The sequence below is a fragment of the Mustela erminea genome, chromosome 8, assembly GCF_009829155.1.
Source record: "Mustela erminea isolate mMusErm1 chromosome 8, mMusErm1.Pri, whole genome shotgun sequence".
Classification (NCBI taxonomy): domain Eukaryota; kingdom Metazoa; phylum Chordata; class Mammalia; order Carnivora; family Mustelidae; genus Mustela; species Mustela erminea.
In genome coordinates, this window is record NC_045621.1 from 96,976,627 (window position 1) to 97,003,013 (window position 26,387).

General features: G+C 38.4%; 1 protein-coding gene across 12 annotated transcripts in view; it reads left to right on the forward strand.

Moving 5' to 3' along the window:
- Positions 1–26,387, forward strand: part of NCKAP5 (NCK associated protein 5) — a 970,240-nt gene that overhangs the window by 539,874 nt on the left and 403,979 nt on the right. For 10 of the 12 annotated variants that reach the window (XM_032354091.1, XM_032354099.1, XM_032354100.1 and 7 more), the window contains one exon: positions 18,878–18,919. The exons of the other annotated variants lie outside the window; for them this stretch is intronic. In XM_032354091.1, the coding sequence (XP_032209982.1) occupies positions 18,878–18,919 (42 nt within the window). The remainder of the gene's footprint in view (positions 1–18,877; positions 18,920–26,387) is intronic. 12 annotated transcript variants of the gene reach the window in all.

A 26,387-nucleotide genomic window follows, 5' to 3' on the forward strand; every position in this document is an offset into this window, starting at 1 on the left:
TATATGAGTGCTACTGTGGTGGCATATGGGGCAAATGCATTGCAGCAGTGTGAGGGGAAGGCTTATTTTCTGATCACCTTTTCAGTCTATAAGCAGTGCCTTTAATGAACTATCTGTGCAGAGTGTCTCTGAAAGCTTGTTGTAAATACTTGAAACTATTCTTTGGGTTCCTTTGTGTAATTTGTGAAGAATTATTCAGTGAAGATGGTTCTTGTTTATAAATGTCTACATCTGCTGTTAATGAACAGCCTGGAGCTTTTAGGAATGCTTCCCCAAGAATAAAGCAGGGAATTAGCTCTGCTGCAGTTACGGGCTCCTGACAAAAGAAATGTGTTGTGGTTTTCATTAAATTGTGTTTCAGAATTTTTTGCACATTTCCTCTGACCAAAGGTTTTCACCTATCATTTGGAGGAGTAGCAAGTGACAGAATTTATTTTCACAAAACGCAAAGATGAGTTTCTTTTGCTATATTTAGTCTCTATAACATTCAAGCTGTTATATCTTATAATAAGCATTTTTCTTATTATTGATAACAACATGCACAAAAATGATCACGTTTTACACTTCTTTATTTTGCAGTGTTTCCAAAACTGTTCCTTACATTACGTCATTCAGTTTTCACTCTAGCCTTTGTGGGGTAAGCATAGCATATTGTGATATCATAATTTTAATAAAAATCACTATTGAACCTTACAGAAATTAAAGTTACTTCCTCGTGGTCCTGTGGCTAGATGAAGTTCCAATCTAGACCACGGGACTTCTGGTGTCTGGTCAGATCCTGTCTATTCCCTCATTAATTCATTTTTGTAGTTTATGATCACTGATAGAAAATGAAGGTTCAAATGATATTAGAAGCAATTGTATTACATTAGATTTCAGCCTTGATCATAAGTTTAGACATTCTGCCACTGACAGCACTTCTTAAACGTGATCACCTCTTGACGGAGGTTGCACCTAAGAGGAACTTGGGCCAAAGTGATAAATGAAATTATATCATGTCACAGGGAGAACTTTGTAGCCACTCTTTTTCCATTTCACAATTCAAAAGAAATTTCAGTAGTTATCTTTCTTTAGTGCTGTGCCTCTTTTATTGCCTCTATTTTCTTAGTATATTTTTACATTGTATTATCAAACCAGCTGGACTGGTGATTAAATTGGTACTTACAGACATTTAGACTGCCACCAAAATACAATTATATTTATTATCTGAACTGTGTGGTCATTGAATTTAGCTGAAATGACCCAGATTTGCCCTTTGCTGTGGGCTTGGACAGTATGTATTTAGCTAATAAAATCCAGTTCCAGATTCACATTCTTGCTGATGTTTTTAAAAAACATTCCACTTTCCTCAATTACTATATAGACTGTGTATACATAAGTGTATTTTTTTTCTTATTAGTGGTTTTGGATTTCAATATGATATATTCCCTCAGTAGGCTGTGAAGTTTTTATTGCTCTTGCCTGATATATACTAGGTGCTCAGTAAATGATGAAATAATAAATATTTTCAATTGGCCATGTTGCTGTATTAAGATATCACTTATCGAACCCCTGCTCTAGATGACATTTGCCTATTCTGGTATATCCTATTTACCTTAATAATTTTCAGATTCCTAAATTATTTTATTTTTATTCAGTTTTTAAATTTCCCACTCAGTATCCTCGCACAATGAGTAAGATGTTGCAGGAACTACTAAGATTGAAGTTCGACAATTAAAACAAAAATAGTGACAAAATTGGTTTGACGGTGCTAAGCAAGGTGGAAGGACACAAAATAAGTGAGTCATTTCCCCTCTCCCTAAGGAGGTTATGATAAAGAAAGAGTCACACTTGGAAACACACACACACACACACACGCACACACACACACAAACTAATGTTAGATGAAATCACATCTTTGCTGCAAGAAAGGAAGAAAAAAAAATGACCGAAGAAAAACTCTGTGAGCCAGAAAAGGATTTATTTGAGATGACTATTGAAGCATGTGTAGGTGAAGGAGGATTTAATACAGAACTGAAGGTGGGCATTTTAGGTTAAGAGAACAGAACACAAAGATAGGTCTAAAGGTGTGAGTATTCATGATGGGTTTCAGAAGCTACTAACAGTTGTGTACGGCTCACGCTCCGTTCCTCTAAGGCCCTTATCTGCACACTGGCTGTTTGAATTCAGGCCTTCATCGTCCCTTTGCATCTTGGGTAGTGAAAGAATGCCTGGCCTACTTTTGCAGGTTGATCTTATGAATATCTCAATCACACAAGTCAATCTTACTTTGAACCCTTTCCTGAAGCCCAGCGGTCACCTTTGATGTCAGAAAACACTCTAAGAATTGATTTCTATTCCCTCAGCAATTCACACGATTGTCAAGAGATTCCCCAGTGAAGTAGTAATATATTTAGTATACTTCCAATATGCATGACACATAGAACGCTCACAAGTCTTTTGCCTTTTCAGAAACAATCACCAAATACACACTATGCTATCAGGAAATACCCTACAGGTCTTTGTAATAGATTTGAGTGGCTTCAAAATTCTACAGACGCAGACTTCCTAAGCAGTCTCTCTTGAGTAAAGAATTGAATAGCAGAGTAGTAAGGCTGTAGTTACTGCCTCAATGCATGTAAAGCCCAGTTTAGGAAAGGCCAGGACCTTGGAGGTTGCAATGACAGGGAGAACATCCATCATTTAATAAAACCTGGGAAGGAGAAGGATGAAGTCTAAATGCACCAGGAGAGAACTCTCAGATGTGAAATGCAACAAAGTTGCACAGTTTGAAACTTCTATGATGACCCTTTAAACTTAAGGCATATGAGATACATCTGTTTAACTCATTTTTTTAAATTAACATTTAAGGAGAACTTACCAGGTATCAGGTACTATTCTAGGTACCAGGGATATAGCAGTGAAACAAAACAGAAAAATGTCCCTTTCTCATGGAGGAAGCAGAATATTAACTGGAATTTAATTCTTACAGCAACCTTCCATGTAAGATATTCCTATTTTTTGAAGACTTTTTAAATTTAATTTCAATTAGCCAACATATAGTATATCATTAATTTCAGAGATATTCCTATTATCTCTCTTTTATAGATGGCAAAACTGGGCCTATGTGGATTAAATAATTTGTCCATTGTCATACATCTTGAATATATCATAGATGCAATTTGAACTCAGGCAGCCTGGCTGTTAACCATTAATCTGTGTGGTTTCCTGTTATCCACAAAAGAGAAAATGAGCTATTGTTTACTGGTATTGACCTTGTACCCTTTGGGGGTTTGGGGAGTGCTTTAAACATGTAATCTCATCACTTACAATTCCATGAGGAAATATTAGCATTCATATTTTATAGTAAGAGAAATAAAGCCCAATGAAGTTAAATGATTTTCAGAAGGTCACATGGCCGCTAACCAACCGAACCAGGATTCAATTTAGTTTTTTTGTCCCTTGACATATATTATTTTCCTATTGTATGCAGTAAAAATTAATAAATGTTAAGATTATCAAAGAGTCAGTATTTACTTCAGTCTTTGTGTTTGGAGAAAGTAAAGTCAGGGTTTGGGATATATATTACCTTCTGAAATTTTTCTTTCAGTGTCTTTGAGAACCTATAGTGTGTCTACTGATTTCTTGGGATCTATTATACATGATGAAGAAGTTTCTTTCTCATTTAGTATAAGACACAAGATGTTGTTTTAAGCATGCGTTTTCAAGTCAATCACTCAGAAACTTACAAAACTTTATAATAATTAAATTCATATATCAGCATGTCCTTTTCCGAAGTTGCTTGATTAATGAACGTTTAACAACTTGAGAAGTTGATCTGTAGTTAAACTTGAAATGAATGCTGGATGCAAATATGGTGTTTTATGGTGTTCACCATCCTTCCCACTGTACTGCTTCTCCAAAATACTCATCTAGGTTTCCTTCTTATTTTCAATGTTTCAATCAGTATTTTCCCCTATTTCCATATAAATGTAATCATCAAGTTACCAGAAGAAAGAGAAACATGTACCAGGTAGAGAAAAGAGGATGTTTATTATGGTATAATTTATCTAAGATGGAAGTGACTGGGATTTGTGCACATGTATATTTATGTACGTGTAAAATACATAGAAAGAGACCTATTTATAAGGATGAAGTAAAACTTTGAAAAAATAGCTATTTTTAGATATTCAGAGAGAATAGAAAATGGAACAAGAGTAGAAGCTAGGGGTGCCTGGATGGCTCAGTGGGTTAAGCCTCTGCCTTCGGCTCAGGTCATGATCTCAGGGTCCTGGGATCGAGCCCCGCATCGGGCGCTCTGCTCAGCGGGAAGCCTGCTTTCCCTCTCTCTCTCTGCCTGCCTCTCTGCCTACTTGTGATCTCTCTGTGTCAAATAAATGAATAAATAAAAAATCTTAAAAAAAAGAGTAGAAGCTAGATTTCTCTGAATAAACTTTAAGGATTTGACTTTTTAAATATATGAATATTTAATATAATTATTATATAACATCTAATTTAAAATTTCCTGAAATTTTTTGTTGTGTGAAAATACAACAAAGCAAATGCATCTAACTACAAATTTATTTGGTGACAAAACTACACATGCATAAATCATTCAAAGTGACTTCCACCCATAGAAGTTTATATATTCATAGAAGGATGTATTAATGAGAAACACACACACACAAACACAAAACCAAAAGCAAAAAAATATGGTATATTGTACACCTAAAACTAGTGCAATGTTATTTGTCAAATAAAAATAAAAATGAGGAAAAAAAGTTCAATTATATAAAAAATGTAATTATTTTCATAATCATATGTTTGGAGATAGTGTTGATGTTGTCATCTTGAGACACTTGTTAAAAGATCCTGGATCACTTATGATCCAATTTGAAAAGCCTTCTACCAGTCAAAAATGTCTTCATTCATGCATCAGTAAGAATAATGATTGCAGTGTATTGAAATGCATCAGCTATGTTGAAATCCTTTTACCCTCAAGATACAAAACAACCCTAACACAACTTTTGGAGGATGTTAGGGAACTAACTCATTATTTTAAAAGCTGATACATAACGGAAAAGAATCAAGCACTTATCCTGTCTGTCTTTTAAGAACTGTAACTAAATTGCTGTTGACTGGGGAGCAAGTTTCTCTGTAGAGGATATAGCAGCTAATAAATGAAAAAAGAATGATACAAATTAGAGTATATTTTGCAACTCCTCATGAAATAATGAGTAGGCGGTGCTCACCATTGGCTGAAAACATCACAGAGAGAGTTTCTGTTATGTGTTTGATAGAAATACTCCACAGCATCTATGAAAACATCTTGCCAAAAAGATGAACTTGAATCTAATCAAGCCAGTAGATCTAATGACCAGTTTTGGGAGACATCATGAGAATAGGTTGGGCAAAATCCAAGCTATGGAAAATTTTACAGGAAAAACAACTTGGTTTCTTCAACAAACAAACTAAAAAAAAAAAAAAAAAGACTAAAGAGGTGAGAACACCCCTATTTAAGAGTCTAAGGAGACATTGTGAGGACCTTATTTCGAGCATGATTTAAAGAAACAGTAAAAAGAAAACAGAGGAGATATTGGGAAATCTGAGATTGGTTCAAAGATTTGTAGACTTTCTGATCATTTGATAGAGTTCATGTTTTTAAGTGTAGTGATATATGGATACATTTTTTAAAAGAATGCTTTACATTCTAAATACATAAACTGATATAAGTATGTGATTTGCTTTCAATAATTGGGAGCGAGAAACAGGAGTAAAGATGGAGCTCACTGGCCTTGAGTTAGTTATAATTAAGTTATATATGGGGCATATGAAAGTTTCTTATATGCTTTAATTTCTGCTTTTGTAGGAGTTTATCATTTTTCATTAAAAAACACAAAGAGGGGCGCCTGGATGGCTCAAGTTGTTTAAATATCCAACTCTTGATTTTGGCTCAGGTCATCTCACAGTTAAGGTTGAGCCCCACCTCAGGCTCCATGCTCAGCATGGAATCTGCTTGTCCCTCTCCCTCTGCCCTTTCCCTGACTGTTCACATGCTCTTTCACTCTCTCTCTCTCAGTTAAATAAATAAAATCTTAAAAGAGAAAAAGAAAAAACCCCTCAGAAACATATTGTTTCTTGTTGTAGATTATTAGTTGTAATCTGAGTTTTGCTAAAGAAAATAACAAAATTTAATACAATTGCTTTCTCATTTATATGCCTGTAATTTTTAAAAGTTGATTTCAGTAGACCCCTCACATGTATGGGGCCTAGGGCAAGTGTACAAATGGTGGCCACATGCCCCATGTCTAAATACGCAGACGTTGTAAAGCAAGCTGGCAAACTGCCAAATGAAGCATTTTCTACTTCCTTACCTTGATAAACATACCTTTATCAGGTCCTGGAAAACCAAATTTTAAAATTCTCTGGTATCTTGGTGTTTTTTCTGGCTCATGGTGGTACCAGACAGCCAGTTCCTAACTCCCAGGCTGCAGCCCAGTCTTTTGGTCATCTCCCTTTCTCTCCCTGTCCCAGGCCTTATCTTCCTATACCACTGGGGGCCTTAGTGCACCCCACATACATCCCAGTTTTTAGGTCTCTACCTTGTCCACACTCCCTGTCTGCTACTACTTCTTGGAACGTAGGGATAACTGGAGACCTGTGCTGGTCCTGGGAGCAGGCTCAGGGCCATCTGGAAGGAAATTCCTGGCTCACAAGTACCCAGAGCATCATGAGGGGAGGTACAGACCTTATATGGGCACATCCTTTTGACCCTAAAGAGTCCTCACCTGGTGGAAAACAGGGGTTGTAAGAGCATCAGCACAGAGCCCTCTGGGATTCATGGCCCAGAGCTTGATATCTCATGCCTAGGACAGGGCTCTGTTACATTAGATTCTACAACTCCTATAAGAAACCTTTAATTTTGCTCCCATGGTTTGATATATTTTATTGCTTTTTATATTTGGCTTTACAAAGATTGACAACACTTTAAATGAAATACAAACTGAACATTAGTCGTCTTATAAAAATTATTTTTTGCTCTCAAAGTATATTTAGCAACTTCAAAGGCTTTAGCTGCTTGTTCAGTTTGTAGAATTAATACCAGCTCAAAACATATTCAAGAAAAAAAACATTTTTTTTCAAACCATACTTGAAGAGATGATTCTTGTTTGACCAGCATCCAAGGTAGGGGCATTGGCCAATGCCTGAGCTCTACAACACCATTGCTGTTGTGCTCAGCTAGGGAGACACTATCCTGATAAGTTGGCAGGAGACTTTCCCTGAAGAAGGAAGTATAGTCTTGTGGAACAGCTGGAAACAGAATTCAGCAAGGATAACTGCTTTGATTGCCCTCTGGCCTATCATTTGGGGACATGCTTCATACTAAAAATTGATGAAAGTATAAGGCCAGCAGTAGCCTCCATGGAAACATCTGGCTCTGGGTCAGCTCTAATAGGAAAGAGGCAATCCGCTATGAGACAGTCAGCTTCACCATAGTGACCTTGGGTCCAATGTAGTGGCATCTGGACATTTGTAGGAGGCAAATTATAGGGTAGTTCTGACATAATTTTATGTTAACCTAAATAGCTGCTACTCATCTGTCTGCACAAAGGCATAGAAAAGATTCTAATATTTTTATGCCTTCCTGAAAGTGGCATTTCCATTATTGCTGCTGGTGGTTACGGCTTAAAGTTTGCTTCGGAAGTATAGCTGCTAATTATACTGTTAATCTGTTCCTTCTGCAGATATTCAAGTGTTTTTACTGTGTGCTATCAGGCACTGTCACAGACATCCTGTGACTAAAAGTGCCTGTGTTTGGAGGGTGTGTTTACTTAATCCTTGCAGTTTACCAGTGAAATCAATAGTGTCATACCTATTTAAGGACAAGTAAACTGAGGTTCCGAGAGCTAAGGCCATAAAACATGGTACTTCCATATTGTACTTCTGAAGTTTTATACTCTTTCTAGATGTCTTACTGCCCTTGATCTTCCCATTTTCTTGAATGGAGAATTTTGCCCTTGTGTATCCATCCCAACCAGAATTCTGTTTCAGCGTCCTCTCATATACTCCCTTAATTCACTTGTAATCTTGGTTTCTATTTTGGGGAAGCTTTTCTAATACCCTGCTGTGCCCCTCTATTCCTAGAGTTAAAATGTTGTGTGATTTTTCACTAATTTACCTTTCATTCTGTGGTCACTGTTTTGTATTTTTTATCTAAGCATTTAACTAGTTGTAAGAGTTCAGTATGAATGGGGCTCTTGAGTGCAATTGGAACTAGTTACAATGAAGAAGAAGCAGCTTCACTTATATCATTCTTCCCCACACCAAAGGTACCAGGGCACAATCTGCTTTGGGTCATGCTTTTGTGATGGAGAATATCTTTGTTTCCATAGAGACAGAGGCAAAGAGGCATGAGAGAGGGATCATGATAGTGGTATTTGTAGGGTGTTGTTCTACCTGTAGAAATTCCACGTGGCTGTCATGAAGATCTGGTTCACAGTGACTAGATGGCAATGAGCCAATCTTTCCACTCGTTGATTCATATATATACTCATCTCCCCCCAGACCATGTGGGACTTATACTTTTTGTCTATCCCCTTGGTCTGGGAATATAACTGCTATCCAATGAGTATTTTCTGGTTGATAAATTAGATAAACAGTGGCAGTGATTAGGTGTGGTTTTAGCCAAGGTAGTCCAGGCCTCAATGAGGTCTGGCTCAGGACGGGTACCTGGACAGGTAATTCTACGGTGGAAGTCTGCTTTTAAAGGCCGTTTGTTCCCACCAATAAATTCTGAATTCACTTTCATTTACATTGGTCAGAGTAGAGAGTATGTGGGGACAGACCTCTCCTCTCTTTCTATCACTTGGGGTGTGTTATAGACTAAATTATATCCCCACCAAAATTTATATGTTAAAGCCCTAACCTCCAATGTGACTATAAAGTCATAGGGCCTTTGGAGAGAGGGAGCAGGTAAACAAGGTTAAATGAGGTGATAAGGGGGGGCCCTAATCTGACAGGACTATGATCTTATAGGAAGAGGAGGATGCATCTCTCAGGCACATTCTGTCTCCAGGTACACACAGAAGAAAGGCATTGTGAGCACACAGTGCGAAGGTGGCTGTCTGCCAGCCAGGAAGAGAGTCCTCACCAAAGCCCAACCCTGATAACCCCCTTGACCTTGGGATTCTAGCCTCCAGAACTTTGAGAAAATAAAGTTCTATTTTAGTCGCCCAGTCTGTGATGTTGCGTAATGGCAGCCCTAGCAGACTAACCCAGCAAGTGAGAGCAGACATGCAGTGTGGTACCCTGCCTTCATACTTTCCATGTGGCATACTTCTTGGGATCACAGATGAGAAAAGTCATGGATTGTGTGTAACTTCCAACATGCCACGCCACTTCCTTTCTGTTTAAGAAAGCACAACAGGAAATACGTGGGTGAGGCTAATATGCTTACCCAAAATGATAATCCCCTTTATTTCACCCTAACAGATAGATGCACTGGGTTATTAAAATGTCATGATACTTCTCTCCTGGTTGTCAAAAGCTTAGATTTCTCTAGCCATCTTCTCAGTGCCTCTGCACTAATAAATTCATTCTCTAATACTGCAGGACGCCCCACCATCCAGAACCTGGGACAGCAGCAACCCCTTGGCCAGAGTTCTTTCAGGCTGGTGGGTGCCTGGGACCTATTTGTTGTTAAGACTTTATCACTCCTGCTTATTTTAGAAATAAACCTGAACTAGCTTTTTTAAAGTATGTCATTTGCAAACTTCAGGACTTAATTAGTAACAAGTAACTAGAGGTATTTTGCAATTGGTTGCAAGTCACAATGCCACCATTCAGAACTGTTGCAGGAGCCCACCAAAGGAAATCAAGTCCATGAATGAGATCATTTTAAGCATGTAAGAGCCTGGCTTATGAACATCTCCTGCAATGCTGTGGGGGATGAGGGATGATAGTAAACCCCAGTTACTGCAAGGCTGGCAGATGATGAGTAATGTGCCCTTTTTTTTTTTTTTTTTTGGCTCTTTGATTGCATTTCTTTTTCTCCTCTGAAGCTTTCTTGTATCAAGTCCAAGGAAATGAGTAATTTGTGTCAGCTAGGAGCAGAATCAGAATAATTTATTTACTTGAATGACCATGTTTCTGTGGCTACTTGGCACAATAATTTGAATTTTATGTTGCTATTATTTTTTTCTTAGCTTCATTTTAGGACTCTCCTTAACATATTTGCATAAAAATATTTTAATATTTGGTTTCCTAATTTTTTTGAAGGAAAAAAAAAACTTGATTCCATTGAGAATGCCTAATGAGATAAATTCTTTTTTTTTTTTTTTTTAAGATTTTATTTATTTATTTAACAGAGAGAGCTAGCACAAACAGGGAGAGCAGAAGAGGGAGAAGTAGGCTCCCCGTTCAGCAGGGACCCTGATGCAGGGCTCGATCCCAGGATCCTGCAATCATGACCCCAGCTAAAGGCAGATGATTAACCAACTGAGCCACCCAGGCACTCCTGGAACAAATTCTTTTTTTTTTTTTTTTTTTAAAGATTTATTTATTTATTTATTTGACAGAGAGCGATCACAAGTAGACAGAGAGGCAGGCAGAGAGAGAGAGAGGAAGGGAAGCAGGCTCCCCGCCGAGCAGAGAGCCCGATGTGGGACTCGATCCCAGGACCCTGAGATCATGACCTGAGCCGAAGGCAGCGGCTTAACCCACTGAGCCACCCAGGCGCCCATACAAATTCTTGATAAATAGTTTCATATCCTTAATTATTAGAATTTGAAAGAGCACTTCAATTGAAAAAGACCTTCAAAAGTGGTGATGCAACATGGGGGCTTAAGTGGGTAGGAGAAGAATAAATGAAACAAGATGGGATTGGGAGGGAGACAAACCATAAGTGACTCTTAATCTCACAAAACAAACTGAGGGTTGCTGGGGGGAGGGGGTTTGGGAGAAGGGGGTGGGGTTATGGACTTTGGGGAGGGTATGTTCTATGGTAAGTGCTGTGAAGTGTGTAAACCTGGTGATTCACAGACCTGTACCCCTAGGGATAAAAACATATGTTTATAAAAAATAAAAAATTAAAAAAATAATAAAAATAAAAAGGAATCTGAAGGCTGGAAAAAAAAAAAAAAAGTACCAAACTCAAAATTATTATAGCTGTTTTTTTTTTAAGATTTTAATTTATTCATTTGACAGAGAGAGACACACAGTGAGAGAGTGGGAGTGGAACAGGGAAAGCAGGCTTCATGCTGATCAGGGAGGCCAGTGTGGGGCTCCATCCCAGGACCCTGGGATCATGACCTGAGACAAAGGCAGACACTTAATGACTGAGCCACCCAGGTCCCCTTATAGCTGTTTGTTGTTGTTGTTGTTTGTATTTTGTGTTTTGTTTTGTTTTTGTAGCACATAGGTATCCTTAAATGAAACATAGATTTTTAAAGCCTTTACAAAGATTTAAATGAAATTTTAAAAATAGAGCTACATTACGAGTTTAACACTTTCTAGTGTTCTACTTTCCCTATCTTTGGGCAGTAACTATTTAATAGCTCTTTATATTTGCAAGCACACAGGAGATGAAATTCTCTACAGAAAACATTACTGATGTAATGGTTGAGAGTTGCTGATTCCTTGATTTAGTACTGAAGATAATTTACAATATTTTGGTTTCAGTAGCACAAATTATTTCTAAATTGCCTTGTAGAATTTTGTTTCTATAAATTCTGCAGCACACATCATCTCATCCGAGTTTAAATATCTGGCTCTATAACTTTTAGATACATTACAGCCAAGAAAATATCTGAATTCTAGAAAGCACTTTTATCCTGAGGTACTCAGAGAGCTGACTTTATTTAAATTAATGTTTGTGTAATTTGAGGCCTTATCATACACGATCTGAGATTTTTTTCTTCATTCTCAAGAGGAGTTTGGTGGAATTGCTTCTTTTACAAATACCATGCAAGAATGAATGTTTGGACCTTAACAAAGATCTGGAAGAAGGTAAAAGAGAATACATATAGGTAGACTTGATTAAAAAAAAAATAAAGGCCACAATAATTTCTCTCAAATATTAAAGAAAATTTTATGTAAGAACAATCATTATAGTGAGAGTGGAATCTATCTCTTTCTTTTTCCTTCCTTCCTTCCTTCCTTCTTTCCTTCCATTCTGTTCATTCATTCATTCATTCAGGTTGAAAACTTGCAGTGTGCTGATAAACTTCTGTGATCCTAGATCAGGAAGAAGAGCTAAAGAGATATTTCTGTCAGCGTATGGTTCTTTGTCTCTCAAGGAGTTCCCTGGAAGACTGTTGTTAAAAAGAGAGATGCTATTCTGGAATGTTGACTTGAAAACACAGAAACTATCTTTTGGCATTCCTCAGTCTTACTCAGTGCTGGTCAAACCCTGACTAAAAGGCCCATTCATTGTCTTGGCAGGTATTTCTGAGTAATTGCTATGTATAATTTTCAGACTTCTGTGATTAGGACAGACACAGAGGAGAATTATGCACACTACATAGTTAATTTTAAATTAAAACCCATGGATCCCAGAACACAGGAAACTAAGATGGTCTTCAAATTAGTGAAATTATTAAATGTTCTTCTTCCTTGAAGAAGAGTCAATAAAAGAAGGGAAGGAAACGTGAATTATGGCATGAGGGGTTTAGGCTTGAAGTAGTATAACTCTATCCTAATGGGAAAGATAGTTACATATTAAAGAGAATATTGGAAAGAGACTCATTCCTTTAAATGATAGGAATGGTTAAGTGTTTTTCTTACCTAGGCCAGGGAGGTAATCTAAAAAATGCTTATCGGTTAGTTCCTACCTGAGAGAATATGGCTTTTAGACGGACATAAATAAGAAGATGATGAAATGAATCCTAACAAAAACATTTAGGTGAGGTTGGGACTTATTTCTTTTTTTTTTTTTTTAAAGATTTTATTTATTTATTTGACAGAGAGAGATCACAAGTAGGCAGAGAGGCAGGCAGAGAGAGAGGAGGAAGCAGACTCCCTGCTGAGCAGAGAGCCCGATGCGGGACTCCCAGGACCCTGAGATCATGACCTGAGCCGAAGGCAGCGGCTTAACCCACTGAGCCACCCAGGCGCCCCACTGACTTATTTCTTAAAGGTCTATTTTCCTATTAGATTTGAGCTTTCTAAGGGAGAGGTTCTATCCATGTATAACTGTATTTGTGGAACATAGCATAGGACTCACCTCATACTGGGTGCTCAGTAAGTGTCTGACTGGAGGTGCTCATCATGGACAGGTTCCCAGGACTATTGGGCAGTGGGGGAGATTGTTAAGACCATTTCTCCCCTTCATGCAGGTGGGTCACTATTATACAAAGCTCTCCAAATGAAAATTCAGCAAGTGAGCATATAAATTGACTAACGTTAAATTAATGCATGTTATTGATATTTTGTGCCATTTCATTCATTGCAAATCTTCTTTAAAAAGTGAGCTACTCTGCTTCTTTTGAGGTAGAATCCAAATTTCTAAAATGAAATTAATACTATATCCTACAACTTTGCAGTAATACAGCTTTCATGCAAAGTAAAATGCATGGGTGTGAAGTTTCTGATTTGGTTTGGAGACGTAGCCGTGAACCACTAAACCAGTGGAAGCCCATCAGTGCCCTTCTAGCCTGTAGCCTATAAAGTTAGGTGATGACAGGAGACTATGGGGGCATGGGTCCTACTTCCCTTTGGGACTTTGCAGAGTAGACAGAGTTTGCTGTGGCTTTACCTGGAAGCAGCAAGAGTGTTTAGATGATCCCTTCTGACCCAGTGTTTTGGAAGCTTTGTTAATTTAAAAGTGACCTTTCCACACTACATCCTTTGGGATTCAGGCAGCAATGGAAAAGGCTAAAAATTCCCCCCATATAAGGCCAGGTTAACAAAAAGATTGACATTTGAAAAGAGTGAGACAATAGCATGTATTGAAAAACCCACCAAACTGATTTTTATTCTGGCTTCAGCCTCATGAATAAGATACTAAATGACCTTGAGCAATTCCTTTAATTTCCTGGGGCCTCAGTTTCCTTCTTTCTACCATAAATTCTTGGGTTCTTTCTTATTGTAACATTTTATGAGTCAATAAAAAATTTCAAACTTCCAAAGCAGCTGTTTTCACAATTCTGGTCTCTTTCAATAGTCTGGTCTAACCATATTTCTAAAAACTGCTATTTTTACCGTCACACAAGTTCTGCCTCACCACTTCCAAAATAGCATTTAAGAAAAAGAAGAAATTCATTACTGAAAAATGACTGAACACAAATATCACTCTTCATATGTTTTCTGAAACAGGCTGACCTTTATTTGGCATCTGCATGAATGGGAACAAAGCATTTATCTCCCCTCTGGAGAGTGGGTAAAAATAAAAAATAGCACCTGGGCAGGTACCTAATAGGTATGACTCAAATAATTGCCACAAAGCAGGTCCTGATGCCTTTGAAAAGATATGGTGGGGTGGCCCCTGGCCCCTCTTTCTCAATAGCTCCTAAGTGTCATCTCCTAGTATAGCCCACACTTTGCTTTCCTCTTCCAATACAGTCAGCTTCTTTTTTTAACAGAAGACATCTGCCAAGGAAGAGAAGGAATAAACTAAGGATAGTGGGTAGGTGAGAAGAGCACATATGGTTGTATTTTGGCTCGAGTGATCAGGATTTATGTTTTATTTCCATGCTTGTGAAAGCTTAATATAAACATGTAGAGTGAGGAACAGGAAAAAACACACAAAACACTTCTAAGCTAAGAACATAAGTGGGAAGTTTAAATATAGCAATAACAAAAACATTTTCTTAAACAGGTACAGGGATCCACCCTTCTGATCCTCTGTCCATTTGCTCGTGGGCCTGTCTAGGCATGTACTGAACAGTAGTTGGGATTTACTGGATTTTAATCATGGAACCCAGCATGCTGTTTTAGGGTTTGGTGGTACCACTGTTTGGCATGTCAAATGCTATTCGATTGGCTATGTCTCATTTGCTTGAATGAAAAATCTACTAATGCAAATAAAATGGCTAAAACAGACACAGCCCGATTTTGCGTGGCAGAGGAAGGGAAGCCACATAAAGAGTTCCAAAAAGTAGGTAGACCAAAAGAAATGCTCCCAAGTAGAGTGATAAAGTGAGATGGATAAAGTAAAATTTTCATCTAAATCTATCCTCTTAAAGATGAGAACAGTTAGAATCTCCCCAACTAAAACCAGGAGAACACACAATAATTATGTCCATGTATGCATTGTCCTTCTGAACCAGCCAGTAAATAAAAGAGTAATGTCCCTTAGCAAATCTAGGATGAAATGATTTTAAGTATCTGTATTCCCTGGTTGAAAGTTAAAAATAAAGGATAAGTCCTAAGAGGATATATCTGTTCATGTACCATTTTCAATGAGGAAAAAAAAATTCTAGATGCAATTAGTATGAAGACTCTATAAAGATGTTTGTAAAAATATGAAGAATTAAAAGTACAGAGCAGAAAACACAAGAAGACAATGTTATTTTTTTAGAAAATAAAATGAGTATTTGCATGTGTCCAAAAGACAGAAGAAGATTCTCCAAGAGGAGGAGGCCTGCAGCATATTAGAGGGTTGGGGATCAGGCATCTGGTAGGAGAGCTGGGAAATCATTGCCAGCTCTTTCCTTCAGCCTTCCTTACAGAGGTTACTAGGCAAAGGATGCTAATACAGCAACTGTTCATGATCAGCTGGGTGAGTTCTCTTCTGGAGCAAGCAGGTAAAGGCATACTTCAATAACAGAATGGGGTGAAATCATTGAGGTTTGATGAAAATTTTTTAAGAGCCCTGAAGAAAACAGCCTAAGGAGGGCCAGACTGAATAAAATTATCTTTGGGTATTTAAGAAAGATGAATGTAGATGAAGAGTTTGTTGTTGGGAAAGAAGGTAAATGTATAGAAGGCCACAGGAACATGCAGATTAGAGCAGTAATATCAAGGATCATGGGCTCATATCCTGAAGGGAATCAAGGAAGGAAAAAAAAAAAACAAAAAGCAGAAATTAAGCCTATAAGGAAAGCATGGCCAGTCTCACCACTTTTTGTAAACCCCTAATATTATGTCAGTGTTGTTTTGCACACACAAGATTCTGAAACCTGCATCTCTCACTGCCTTAGCAATGAACTACCAGGCTCAGTAACACCTCCAGTTTCCTGATCAGTGATGGAGGACATAGCCAACAATATGCAGTTATGCATGTGGCAAAAATTACATTTTTTGTAGGTAGAAGAAGCAGGTAGAAGTAGGTGGATTTGTAGCCGCATTTCTTTGGGGCTATGGCCATTGTCCAACCAGAAGTGGCACTGGAGCTGGCTAATTTCTCTGTCAATTAAGAAGGAATCACACTTTTGACAACAACTTTTTCTTTTGACAACAACTGCCCCCTCCCCCCCACTCCCCTCCCCCACCCCCTTCTTCTTCTTCTTCTTCTTCTTCTTCAGGTCTATAGTTTTCTCTGTTCTTTAAATGATTTTGTTTCAGGTCAAGAAAACAAGAGCCTCCTGCCTGCTTAGAAGGGTCACCTCTTAGCTAGAAACAGTGAAAGATTGTTCATGAGGTCATGGGCACAGGCACCTGAAACAAGGGTATAGGGGGTGATCAGAAATAGATTTCATGCACAAGTGCCTGGGTGGCTCAGTTGGTTAAGCGTCTGACTCGCAGTCAGAGTCATAATCTCAAGGTTGTGAGATCAAGCCCCACATCAGGCTTTGTGCTAGAGATTCTCTCCCTCTGCCCCCCGCCCCACTTGCTCTCTTCTCTCTCTCAAATGAATAAAAAAAAAAAAAATTAAAAAAATAAATAGAACTCACTTCAGTCATGTAGTCAATTATTAAATAGTGCCATGACTCCCTAAGTGGATGGCCTTGTTTCTCTTGTTTAGTGTTCATTTGGGTAAATTCTATTGAAAGTGCCAGTTTTCTGGGGGCATTGTGGAGATGAGGAGGTATCAGAAACAAGAGTAGTAATGCCCCAGGTAATCATTTAAATAGTGTCAGTTATGTGTCTGACACCCCATACATGCTGAAGGTATATTCTATTTTATAAGTCTCACAATTAAGACATTGTCACTATGAAAATACACATTTTGTAAATGAGAATACTTAAACCTCATCCTGTGTAGTGACCTATTCAAACTTACATGTCAAGGAAGTGACTTCAAATACAGGCAGCCTACATCCAGGCAGAGCTTTTGCTCTTAACCACAACCCTACATGGGTTTTAGGAAATAAGATTCAAAAAGTCGCCATAAAAGAAAACACTGAAAAATGAAGGTGAACATTTTGAAGCTGAAGATAACGTATGCTGTTCATTCATGTGGAAAAGTGATAGAAGGAAAACATAATAAGCAGCAAATATGTAAAAATATGTGATGAGATTGCTAAGAGGAAAGCTAGCAATCATTCTCACTGGGGAAAATGAAGAGAAATGAGCTTTTAGCACTAAAGAAATAGGAAGTGGCACCCATGAGTCAGAGATGATACAACATACGCAGAACTGAAAGGAAAAGTCCTTGATCCCAACCCAGCACTTTTCAAGTGGGAAGATTGACGAAAGATGTCATTTCCAGAGTCACCACTGAGTTCCCTCCAACACTGGGACCCGGATCTCGTTATCCAGGAGCTCAGTGCCAAATCTGTATCCCATCAGACTCTTACAGTTATTAGTGGAAAGGACTCATGAGGCCAGTGTGTTTGTACACGTGTGTGTGTGTTGACATGCTTGTGTGATGTATCAATTAAAATCATCCAAGTGCCACTGCCAGAGCCACAGGCATGTTTGTGGAGGCAGTAGAGGGTGTGAATAAAGTGGTGATAGGAGATGTATTAAAGCAAAACACATTCAGAACTTGGACTTTAAGATCAAGATCCTGAAGAAAGAACAGAATGAGATTTCTTAGGTAAATAACAATTAACAAAATCTTAGTAGGAGATTAATTAACAAAACAAAACAGCTCTTTCCTTCCTTTTCTCTTCCTTTGTGCTCTGGCCTATGTCCTTTCCCAGAGCTAAGGAATCTACTGATGCAAGAGAACAACTGGGTGAGGGGAAGGAGAGAAAGTCAGGCAGGATTCCTTCCTAATGACCTCATGCTTTATTGTGTTCTTCGCTAAGATTTTACAAAATTTCACAAAGTTACTTTTTCTTCTAAAATACATTTTTTCTTTCCAGAAACTCCTTTTTCTCCTCAGTTTTCAGGACCAGAGTGTGCTCTGAGGAGCCTGGTTGATACCTCATTGAGGATGTTACTGACTGATATGAATGCCAGTTCATAGTTTCCGTTTCAGCTCCTTGTATCTTGCATTGCATTCAGCCCCTTGTATCTTTCCAGAATCTAAGGAAACATGCTTACTTCCTAACAGCTTCCCTACCCAGCCCAACATAAGCCTCTTGGTGAGACCAGAAGCCCCTTTGGAACGTTCTTCGCTTAACATTCAGAAACAACCTTTGGAGCTTGCCTTTCCTACATGTGTCAAACTTTGCTTTTAGGGTTTTTTTTTTTTTTTTCTCCTTGAATTGAAAAGAAAATGTTATTTTTGTAAATCACCATTTATGTATAGTGTCCATATGACCAAAAATATTAAAACACAAACAAAATATTTTTTAAAAATGGTAACTTTAGTCTCACATCTGTAAAGGGAAGATCATTGTAAAGAAGCATTTTGAGATACATCTTTATTTCACCAAGCCACAGAAGACGGTTCATTTGAACTACTTAAATAGAAAGTATTACTCTTTATTTGATCAGAAGAGAAATGGCATTTGGTAATATAATTTATGTGGAGTTTAAACAAGATTTTTTGCAAAGTTTTACAAGTTTGCTCTAAGCAATAAGAATATGTTCTCCTGTTGCAACTGTCCATATTTACATTTTCCAGATCAAGCACCCCCAGTTCTGGAATATTTTGGGGAGCAGAAATGTAAGTTACATCAGTGGCAGCACACCCTCCTGCCTGGACTGTGGGGTCCCACTGGCTATGCTCAATTCCAGTACTGTTCTTCACTAGTTATACAAGCTTAGGCATGTTCCTCCAACTCTGTGAACTACAGTTTTGTAGTTATAAAATGAACCAAATACATATGGTTACTGAGAGGACTAAATAGCATACTGTATATGAAGTGTCTGGTGCAGAGTATCCGAAGAGTTCAAATGCAATAGTTAATACATAATTGTCATATGATTAATAATTAGTAGCGAACATTAAAACAGTGATCCATACCACCTCGTAGATCAAGTGGTGGACCATGGGTCACTCTTTCCACTGACTCGCCCTTTGGGAGTTCATGCCCAGAAGCAGGAGTGTAGCTACTTTACATTTCAAGGATTATTGGGGGATGTTATTGACATAAGTCCACGGTTTATCAGGAGGAATTCCTCGTTCTTCCATTAGCCCCCATCTGAGACATTCTCAGCTGTGCTCAGATGAGAAGCAGAGGTGTTCCTCAGTACCAAAACACTGAGGTTCCATGTTCTAATGCAGATTTGCCCCAGAAGGAGCCAGAGAGTAAATGTTTAACGCTTTGTGGACTGTGTGGATATTGTCAGAGCTCCTTTGCTTTTGTAGCACAAAAGTAGTCATTGGTAACAGGTGAAAAGAAGAGCTGTATTCAGTACAACTTGATTTGCAACAGCAGAGAGCACTGCAGACCTTAGCTTGCAGGCCTTCATTGGTCAACCCCCACTCTTGGGGCTGGAGTAACAAGGAAACCTGATGCTTAAGAAGAAGGGTGAGATCATCCATTCGTGGAATGTCAGATAAAGACGAGCAGAATTCTGCAAGCCTGATCAAATGAAAGGTTTTTATAAGAATATCCTGTGTACCTAATCTTTTGATAGACATTATTAGGAATATAAAAAACAAATATATTTGAGACACAGTTGGTGTTCTTAGACATCACAATTGGCATGGAGCAAATTTGGTAAGGACCAGTAGCTAGTCAGTGGCAATGATCCCAAAATTATGTGTTCAAATTTCTGTCAACTTTATACATGAGTTGCTGAGAAGATGGGGGCAGGGTTTCTAACCACAGTGATAAATTAGCTTTATTCTGAAGAGTTTTTGTTTTCTGTTTTCTCAGTTTTATTTCATGTCTCATCCTTATATTATTTTGTACTAGGAAACCAAGTCAGAAAAAAAAAAAAAAATTGAACCTGTGTGTACAGAGAACAAATTCCAGAGAGGGCACTGGGTAAATTAGAAACAAATTCAAAATTTCAGCTCGTGGCTGTTTTTGTACCAGTTCAAAGTTGTTGTTTCCATATGTTTAGTCTCTTTAATAGCATTTGCATTTTTCAGTCATTTACAAAATTACTCTTGGGGCCAAGAATAGCTAGTTCTAAGGACCACAATATCTTGTACAATATGATACTTATCTTAGGAACTAATATTCAGTAATACTAAAACAGTGGGAGAAATCACAAATCACTTTCTATGAATGTTTGTTTAATGTCCATTTTCAGGAGCATGATTACTTTACTAAGATACTGCCAAGCATGGGTCTAATGGATTGCTACAAAGTTTTCTCGCGAGAGGTGTTTCCAAGTAATTTATAACCTAAATGTCTCCCATAAACAATTAAATACCAGTTTATGCTTTTATTTTTTATAATTTCTTCTTAAAACGTTACTGAAAAGAACTGACAATCAAATAACATAAACTCCTCCAAAACTGGTAAATACATTTCTTCTTTCTTCTTCTTCTTCTGCCTTTTTTTTTTTTTTTTTTTTTAGTTCACCACAAATACACAGCCTGAATTGCAGGAATTATTTTGAAAGAGAGTCATTATGAAGATTTTAATTATAGCCAAGTATCCTTAATTACATGTCTGTATGGTTCAAATATAACTAGGGTGTTAAACACATCATCTACTATTAGTTATTTAAGGTAGATCGTTCAGCTAAGTGGGTTTTTTTTTTTAACATTTTAATATTTACCCATTAATAAAGTTGACCTTTTTAAAGAATATTTGTCTCTGGATTTATATCAGTAACCATTAGTGGTATGTTTAATTTCAGGGTTCTTTTGAAACATCTCTAAACTCATGGAAAAAAGTCAACACTTTAGAATAAGTGGCTAATCATTTTAATTCTCTTGGTATTCACTGCAGTATCATTAATCATGATAGAGTCATTCGATCCTAATATGGATGTAATATCTAATTCTGCAGAGATCCAGCTGTAATTTAGCAACAATTACTGTCCACTTATTATAAAGTGATGCCAAACCCTAATGCAATTATTTTATTTCATTTTGGTTACATTATACAATCGTATTCAAGTTTGCAAATGTTGCAAAAACTTTAGATTGATGTATTTGATTAAAAACACATTAGCATCGAGATATATTTACTTGAGGTGTTTATATTATTTCAGAATGCACTCCCCATTCCATTTGTAGAATAGTTCTGATTTACTGGAGTACTTTTCTTAGATTTTTTTTTTTTTCCTGCATATGTGCTTTGGGGAGAGCAAATCGTTTTGTTTTCTGAACATGCAACTTTTGAGAAGGGTATAATAGATTGTCAAAAGGCCACTGACTTTGCAAGTGACGTGCCAGGTTAGAGCTTTTTCATGGGGATGAGAGAACATCAGCTGTCCTCCTGGCTAACAGGGTGCATCACAACTTAGAAAACACGTGGGCTACTGATCACATTCGAGTCTCCAACAACCCTCGCTCTGACAAGTCCCCTGGTAAGTTATGCTAGCTGCCATGTGCTTCACAGCATGTGTTTTTAATGTTTAGAAAACAAAATAATTCATAGTGTACCACCAGTCAGCTTGGGCAGGGTAAGATCATGATTCTGCCCTGGCTCTGTGGGGTGAGGCAGTGTGTGGCCACGCCATGAGCTAGGAGTTAATTTTTGTTCTATCTTTGTGTCTTTGGTCTCATCTGTCTTAAAAGGCAGTTTCTGTACTGTCGTAACCACTGACCGAATGTTCAGGGAACTCCTATTTTCCTTCCTTCTTACTGAATCCAGTTCCCAGTAAAGGATCAAAGGGTCAAGGAAAAGAGGCAGGAAGGATGACCAGATACAGATTATTACACAAGAAAAGCAGAACTGACCCCCAGGGCAAGTATACCTTCCACGCATGAATACTGTGTAAGAGTCTATGCCTCTGCTCTAGACGTGTTTGGTAAACCACCTTTTAACAAACATGCTCTAAATGTGATTTAACTCTTCACCCTCCCAACCATTGTGATACCAGCACATGGATGGATAGCGCTGTTATCTGTGTAGCCCGGTGCCCTTAAGCATCATCTTCTAGTATCACTGAAGCCCTGTGACCACCTAGCCTGCAGTACTCTCATACTTATATAAGTCAGAAGTCTGAATGGACTCATCTAGGTTCTCTGCTGGGGGTCTCACAAGGCTGAAAGCAAGGTATAAGCCAGTCTACTAGGTTCTACCTAGATGCTCTGGAGAAGAATCTGCTTCCAAGATCATTCAAGTTGTGACAGAATTCACTTCCTTGGGTTTGTAGGACTGAAGTCCCACTTCCTTGCTGACTGCTGGGGGTCACTGTCAGCATCTAGAGGTCTCCAGCATTCCTTGGCATATGACCCCTTTTATTTTCAAATCTGGCAATGGTGCATCAACTTCTTTCCAATGTTTGAATCTCTAATTTCCTTTCTGATACTACCTAGAGAAAGCTGTGCTTTTAAAAGTATGTTTCATATATTTGTGGAACATAAGGAATTGCATTGAGGACATTAAGAGAAGGAAGGAGAAAATGAAGAGGGGCAATCGAAGGGGGAGATGAACCATGAGGGACTGTGGACTCTAGGAAACAAACAGGGTTTTAGAGGGATGGGTGAGCCCAGTGATGGGTATTAAGGAGGGCACGGATTGCATGGAGCCCTGGGTGTGGTACATAAACAGTGAATCATGGAGTACTACATCAAATACTAATGATGTACTGTATGGTGACATAATATAATAAAAATTTTTAAAAAATAAAGAACATGTGTGATTAGATTCAGCCCACTTGAATAATCTTTCTTTTGATTAATTCAAAGTCAATTCATTAGCAACCTTAATTATATTTGCAAAATTCCTTTTGTCACATAACAACATAATTAGGGTGTGATATCTCATCGGCTTCATAGTTCTGGGGAATAGATGGGGAATTTGAGGGAAACATTTTAGAAGTCTGCTTACGACGTAAGCAGACACATAGTTAACACCCAAGACAATACCAATGCATATAAATACACATAGAAAGTTACCTGAAATGATGTTAACAAATTAATAACAGCAATTAGCTCTGGAGAACAGACCAAAATTGGTAGTTGATGTTAAGCTTTAATGGGAATGTTTTAATTCTTGAACAAGGAAATTTTGTTCTTGCTATAATGAAATTAGAAAGTAAAATAATGTATTAAAATAGAATTTGAGGACTCAGACACTTTGCCTCCATGACTCTATGTAGAACTAAGTATGGCTATACCATCGAACACTGGTGGACACCAGTGTTCGACTTCTATCTCTTGATGGCCATCTTATGTTATGAGCCCTGGTTTACCTGTTACCATTGTGCCAAGTCCAGCTCATCAGAGCCTTGTCTAGGGCCAATAGACATGCAGTTGTTATAATATTAAAATATTTCCACATTAGTTGGCAAATAGCCAGTTCCCCAAACCCCCTGAGGGTCCTGCAACCAACCGGAGTGTCTTTCCAACCTTTTCCCATCTCTGAAACTTGGGACAAGTCTCAGAAGCTCAGACCTCCTGCAGTCTAGCAGGTGAATGGCTTCCACCTGTTATGGCAGGGTGACTAGGATGGCTCCTGTGCTCAAACCAATGTTCATTCTTTCTCATTTGGACAGCGCTGTCCTACCCCCACTGGTTATTCCATATTGGGGACATTATTCTTTGCCTAGTCTGTGTTTTAGAAGGATGAATTCATAACACGGCACCTTTCACATACATCTGTCCCATCCCCACTTTCAGAAGGTAAATGAGCAGGAACTGTAGCTATATTTGAAAGCCCTAACAGTAATCAGTATGTATCCTGCCCCCTCTGATTAGCTGTACCAGAAACCACTGCAGAGATATTTACATGTTCTTTCCTTTACCGTTTAGAAGAAGGAAAGCCAGCCTTGCATTTCCATTCGAAATAAAGTTTCTGCACTAGGGAGAAGAGGTTGAACACATCATTAGACGTCATCATGTTTAATTATAAAGACCTTACAGAGAGAAGGGTTTGTTTCCCTGTCTCCACAGTAAGTAGCATAGTGTTTTACTGACTTTGAGCTTCATTCAGAAATCATCGTCAGATATCAGACTTCTTAAATTACACGCTGCGCAAGTTCATGCAAACATACGTGGTGTGCAGGTGCTGCTAGTCCAAAATGGAATGCTTTTTGCATTTAAAGGTAACTCATGCAGTCAAACTCCAGAGTAGTCTGAAAAAACTTAAAAAAAAAAAATCAGGTCTTCCTTACACAGAATAAAACTATTTAGTTTGTCAGGAGTATATTACAGTCACCACACAGCTAGGTGTTTTGTTTGGATGAAGTGAGGATTCATGTTTAGCCTTCACTAAAGCCAACAGAGGTGGTAGCTCATATTTATGGAACAGTTACCAAGTCTCAGGAACTGTGCTAATAAGCATCTTACATGTACTACCAACTCAGTGAGGCAGGGATTGTTCTTATTTCCATTTTAAAGATGAGAAAATTAAGGTACAGAACTCTTAAGTAAATTACCCAAGGACTTGTAACCCAAAAGAGGCAGGAATAATGATAAAACCCAGAAGCCCACCTGGCCCCTGAGCCCCTCTATGCACTGGTGTGTTGCTGAGATCTCGAGTTTGCCTTCTTCACCTGGAATTGGGCACCTAAATCCCCATTATTGTCTGTTTGCCGTCTCATTACCAAGTGGCTGGGATTGGTTGATGGAAATGATGTTACTAAGGTGAGGTGACTCATTAAAAGAACCATGGGCAAAACTATAAAATGCACTGTTGGTTTACTGTCTATTAGGTTCCTAATCCTGCTTTAACAAAGTACAACAGGCAGGGTACCTAAAAACAATAGAAATTTATCCTCCTACCGTTTGGGAAGCTAGAAGCCTGAAATCAAGCTGTCAGCAAGGTCACAGTATCTAAAGACTCTAGGGAAGGAGTCATCCTTGTCATTTTTTTTTTTTTTTTTTTTTTAAGCTCCTGGCAGTTGCCAGCAATCCTTGGCATTCCTTGGCTTGTAGCTGAATGGCTCCAATCTGCCTGTGTCTTCACATGGCCATCTTCCCTTTGTGTGTGTGTGTGTGTGTGTGTCACTTTTGTGTCTCTATGTGTGCATATCACATCTCAGGGCACCCGCCCCAACCAGTGTGACCTCACTTTGATTTGAACTACATTTGCAAAGAGCCTATTTCCAAATAAGGTCACATTCCTTGATTCTGGTTTGGGTAAGAACTTGTGGTGGGGTGGGGGGGTGGTCTCAGGTTGGGGGCTGGAGGGAGACACAGTCCAACCTTTTAAACAGGCCAGAACTGATCATGTTAAAATACTGAATCAGAGGTTGGGGTGATAAGACCACTGAAATAGATATTTTAAATTCAGCATGTTAGAAGAACCTACTCATTAAAACATTGCTTTATTCTGGAAAAGCATGTATTGCTGCTGCTTCTGTGATGCTGAAAGACAACTTTTTTTTTAACTGAAACATCTGTAAGTTGTTACATATAAATATTAACTCATAAGGTATTTATATGGACATTTTAAAAATTCTGGCTACCATGGCAGGCCATAGGGAAAAAAATGATGACATGATATACCCAGAGGTTTTCTCTCAAGGAGCTTGCTTTCTTTGAGGGAAATCAGTGTTTGCCAAAGAATGGCAGAGGTGAATGTGTAGTTTTAAAATGAGGTGAGTGCTTTGCTGAATGGAGGCGAATTCCATCCCCCCTTCTATAATGGAAACTCATCACGGAAGAGCAAAACTTTTCTATTCCAGTTTATGTAATGGAGTAATGGGGAAGCAATGCTGGAGATCCGTAGCCTGGGAGAGGCTGAGTAGGAAGGATGTTCAAGAGAAAGCAGACCTGTTGGATTCTGTCATTTCCACTCAGGGTCCAACCCTGTTTAGGGACTATGACAGCCTTAAGGGAAAGCGAGCACAGAATCAAAGCATGATATTAAACTGTATCTTGCTTTGCTGGTGACTAACTTACCTGATACATTAGTTTCTTTTGTTGCTATAATAAATTACTGCAGACTTGATTGCTTAAAACAACAAAAATTTATTCTCTCATGGTTGTGTGAGCCAGAAATCCCAAATCAAGGTGTCACCATGGTTCTACTCCCTTCTGCTCCATGGGGGACCATCTGTTCCTTGCCTCTGCTAGTTTCTGGTGGCTGTTAGCAGTCTCTGGCTTGGGGCCA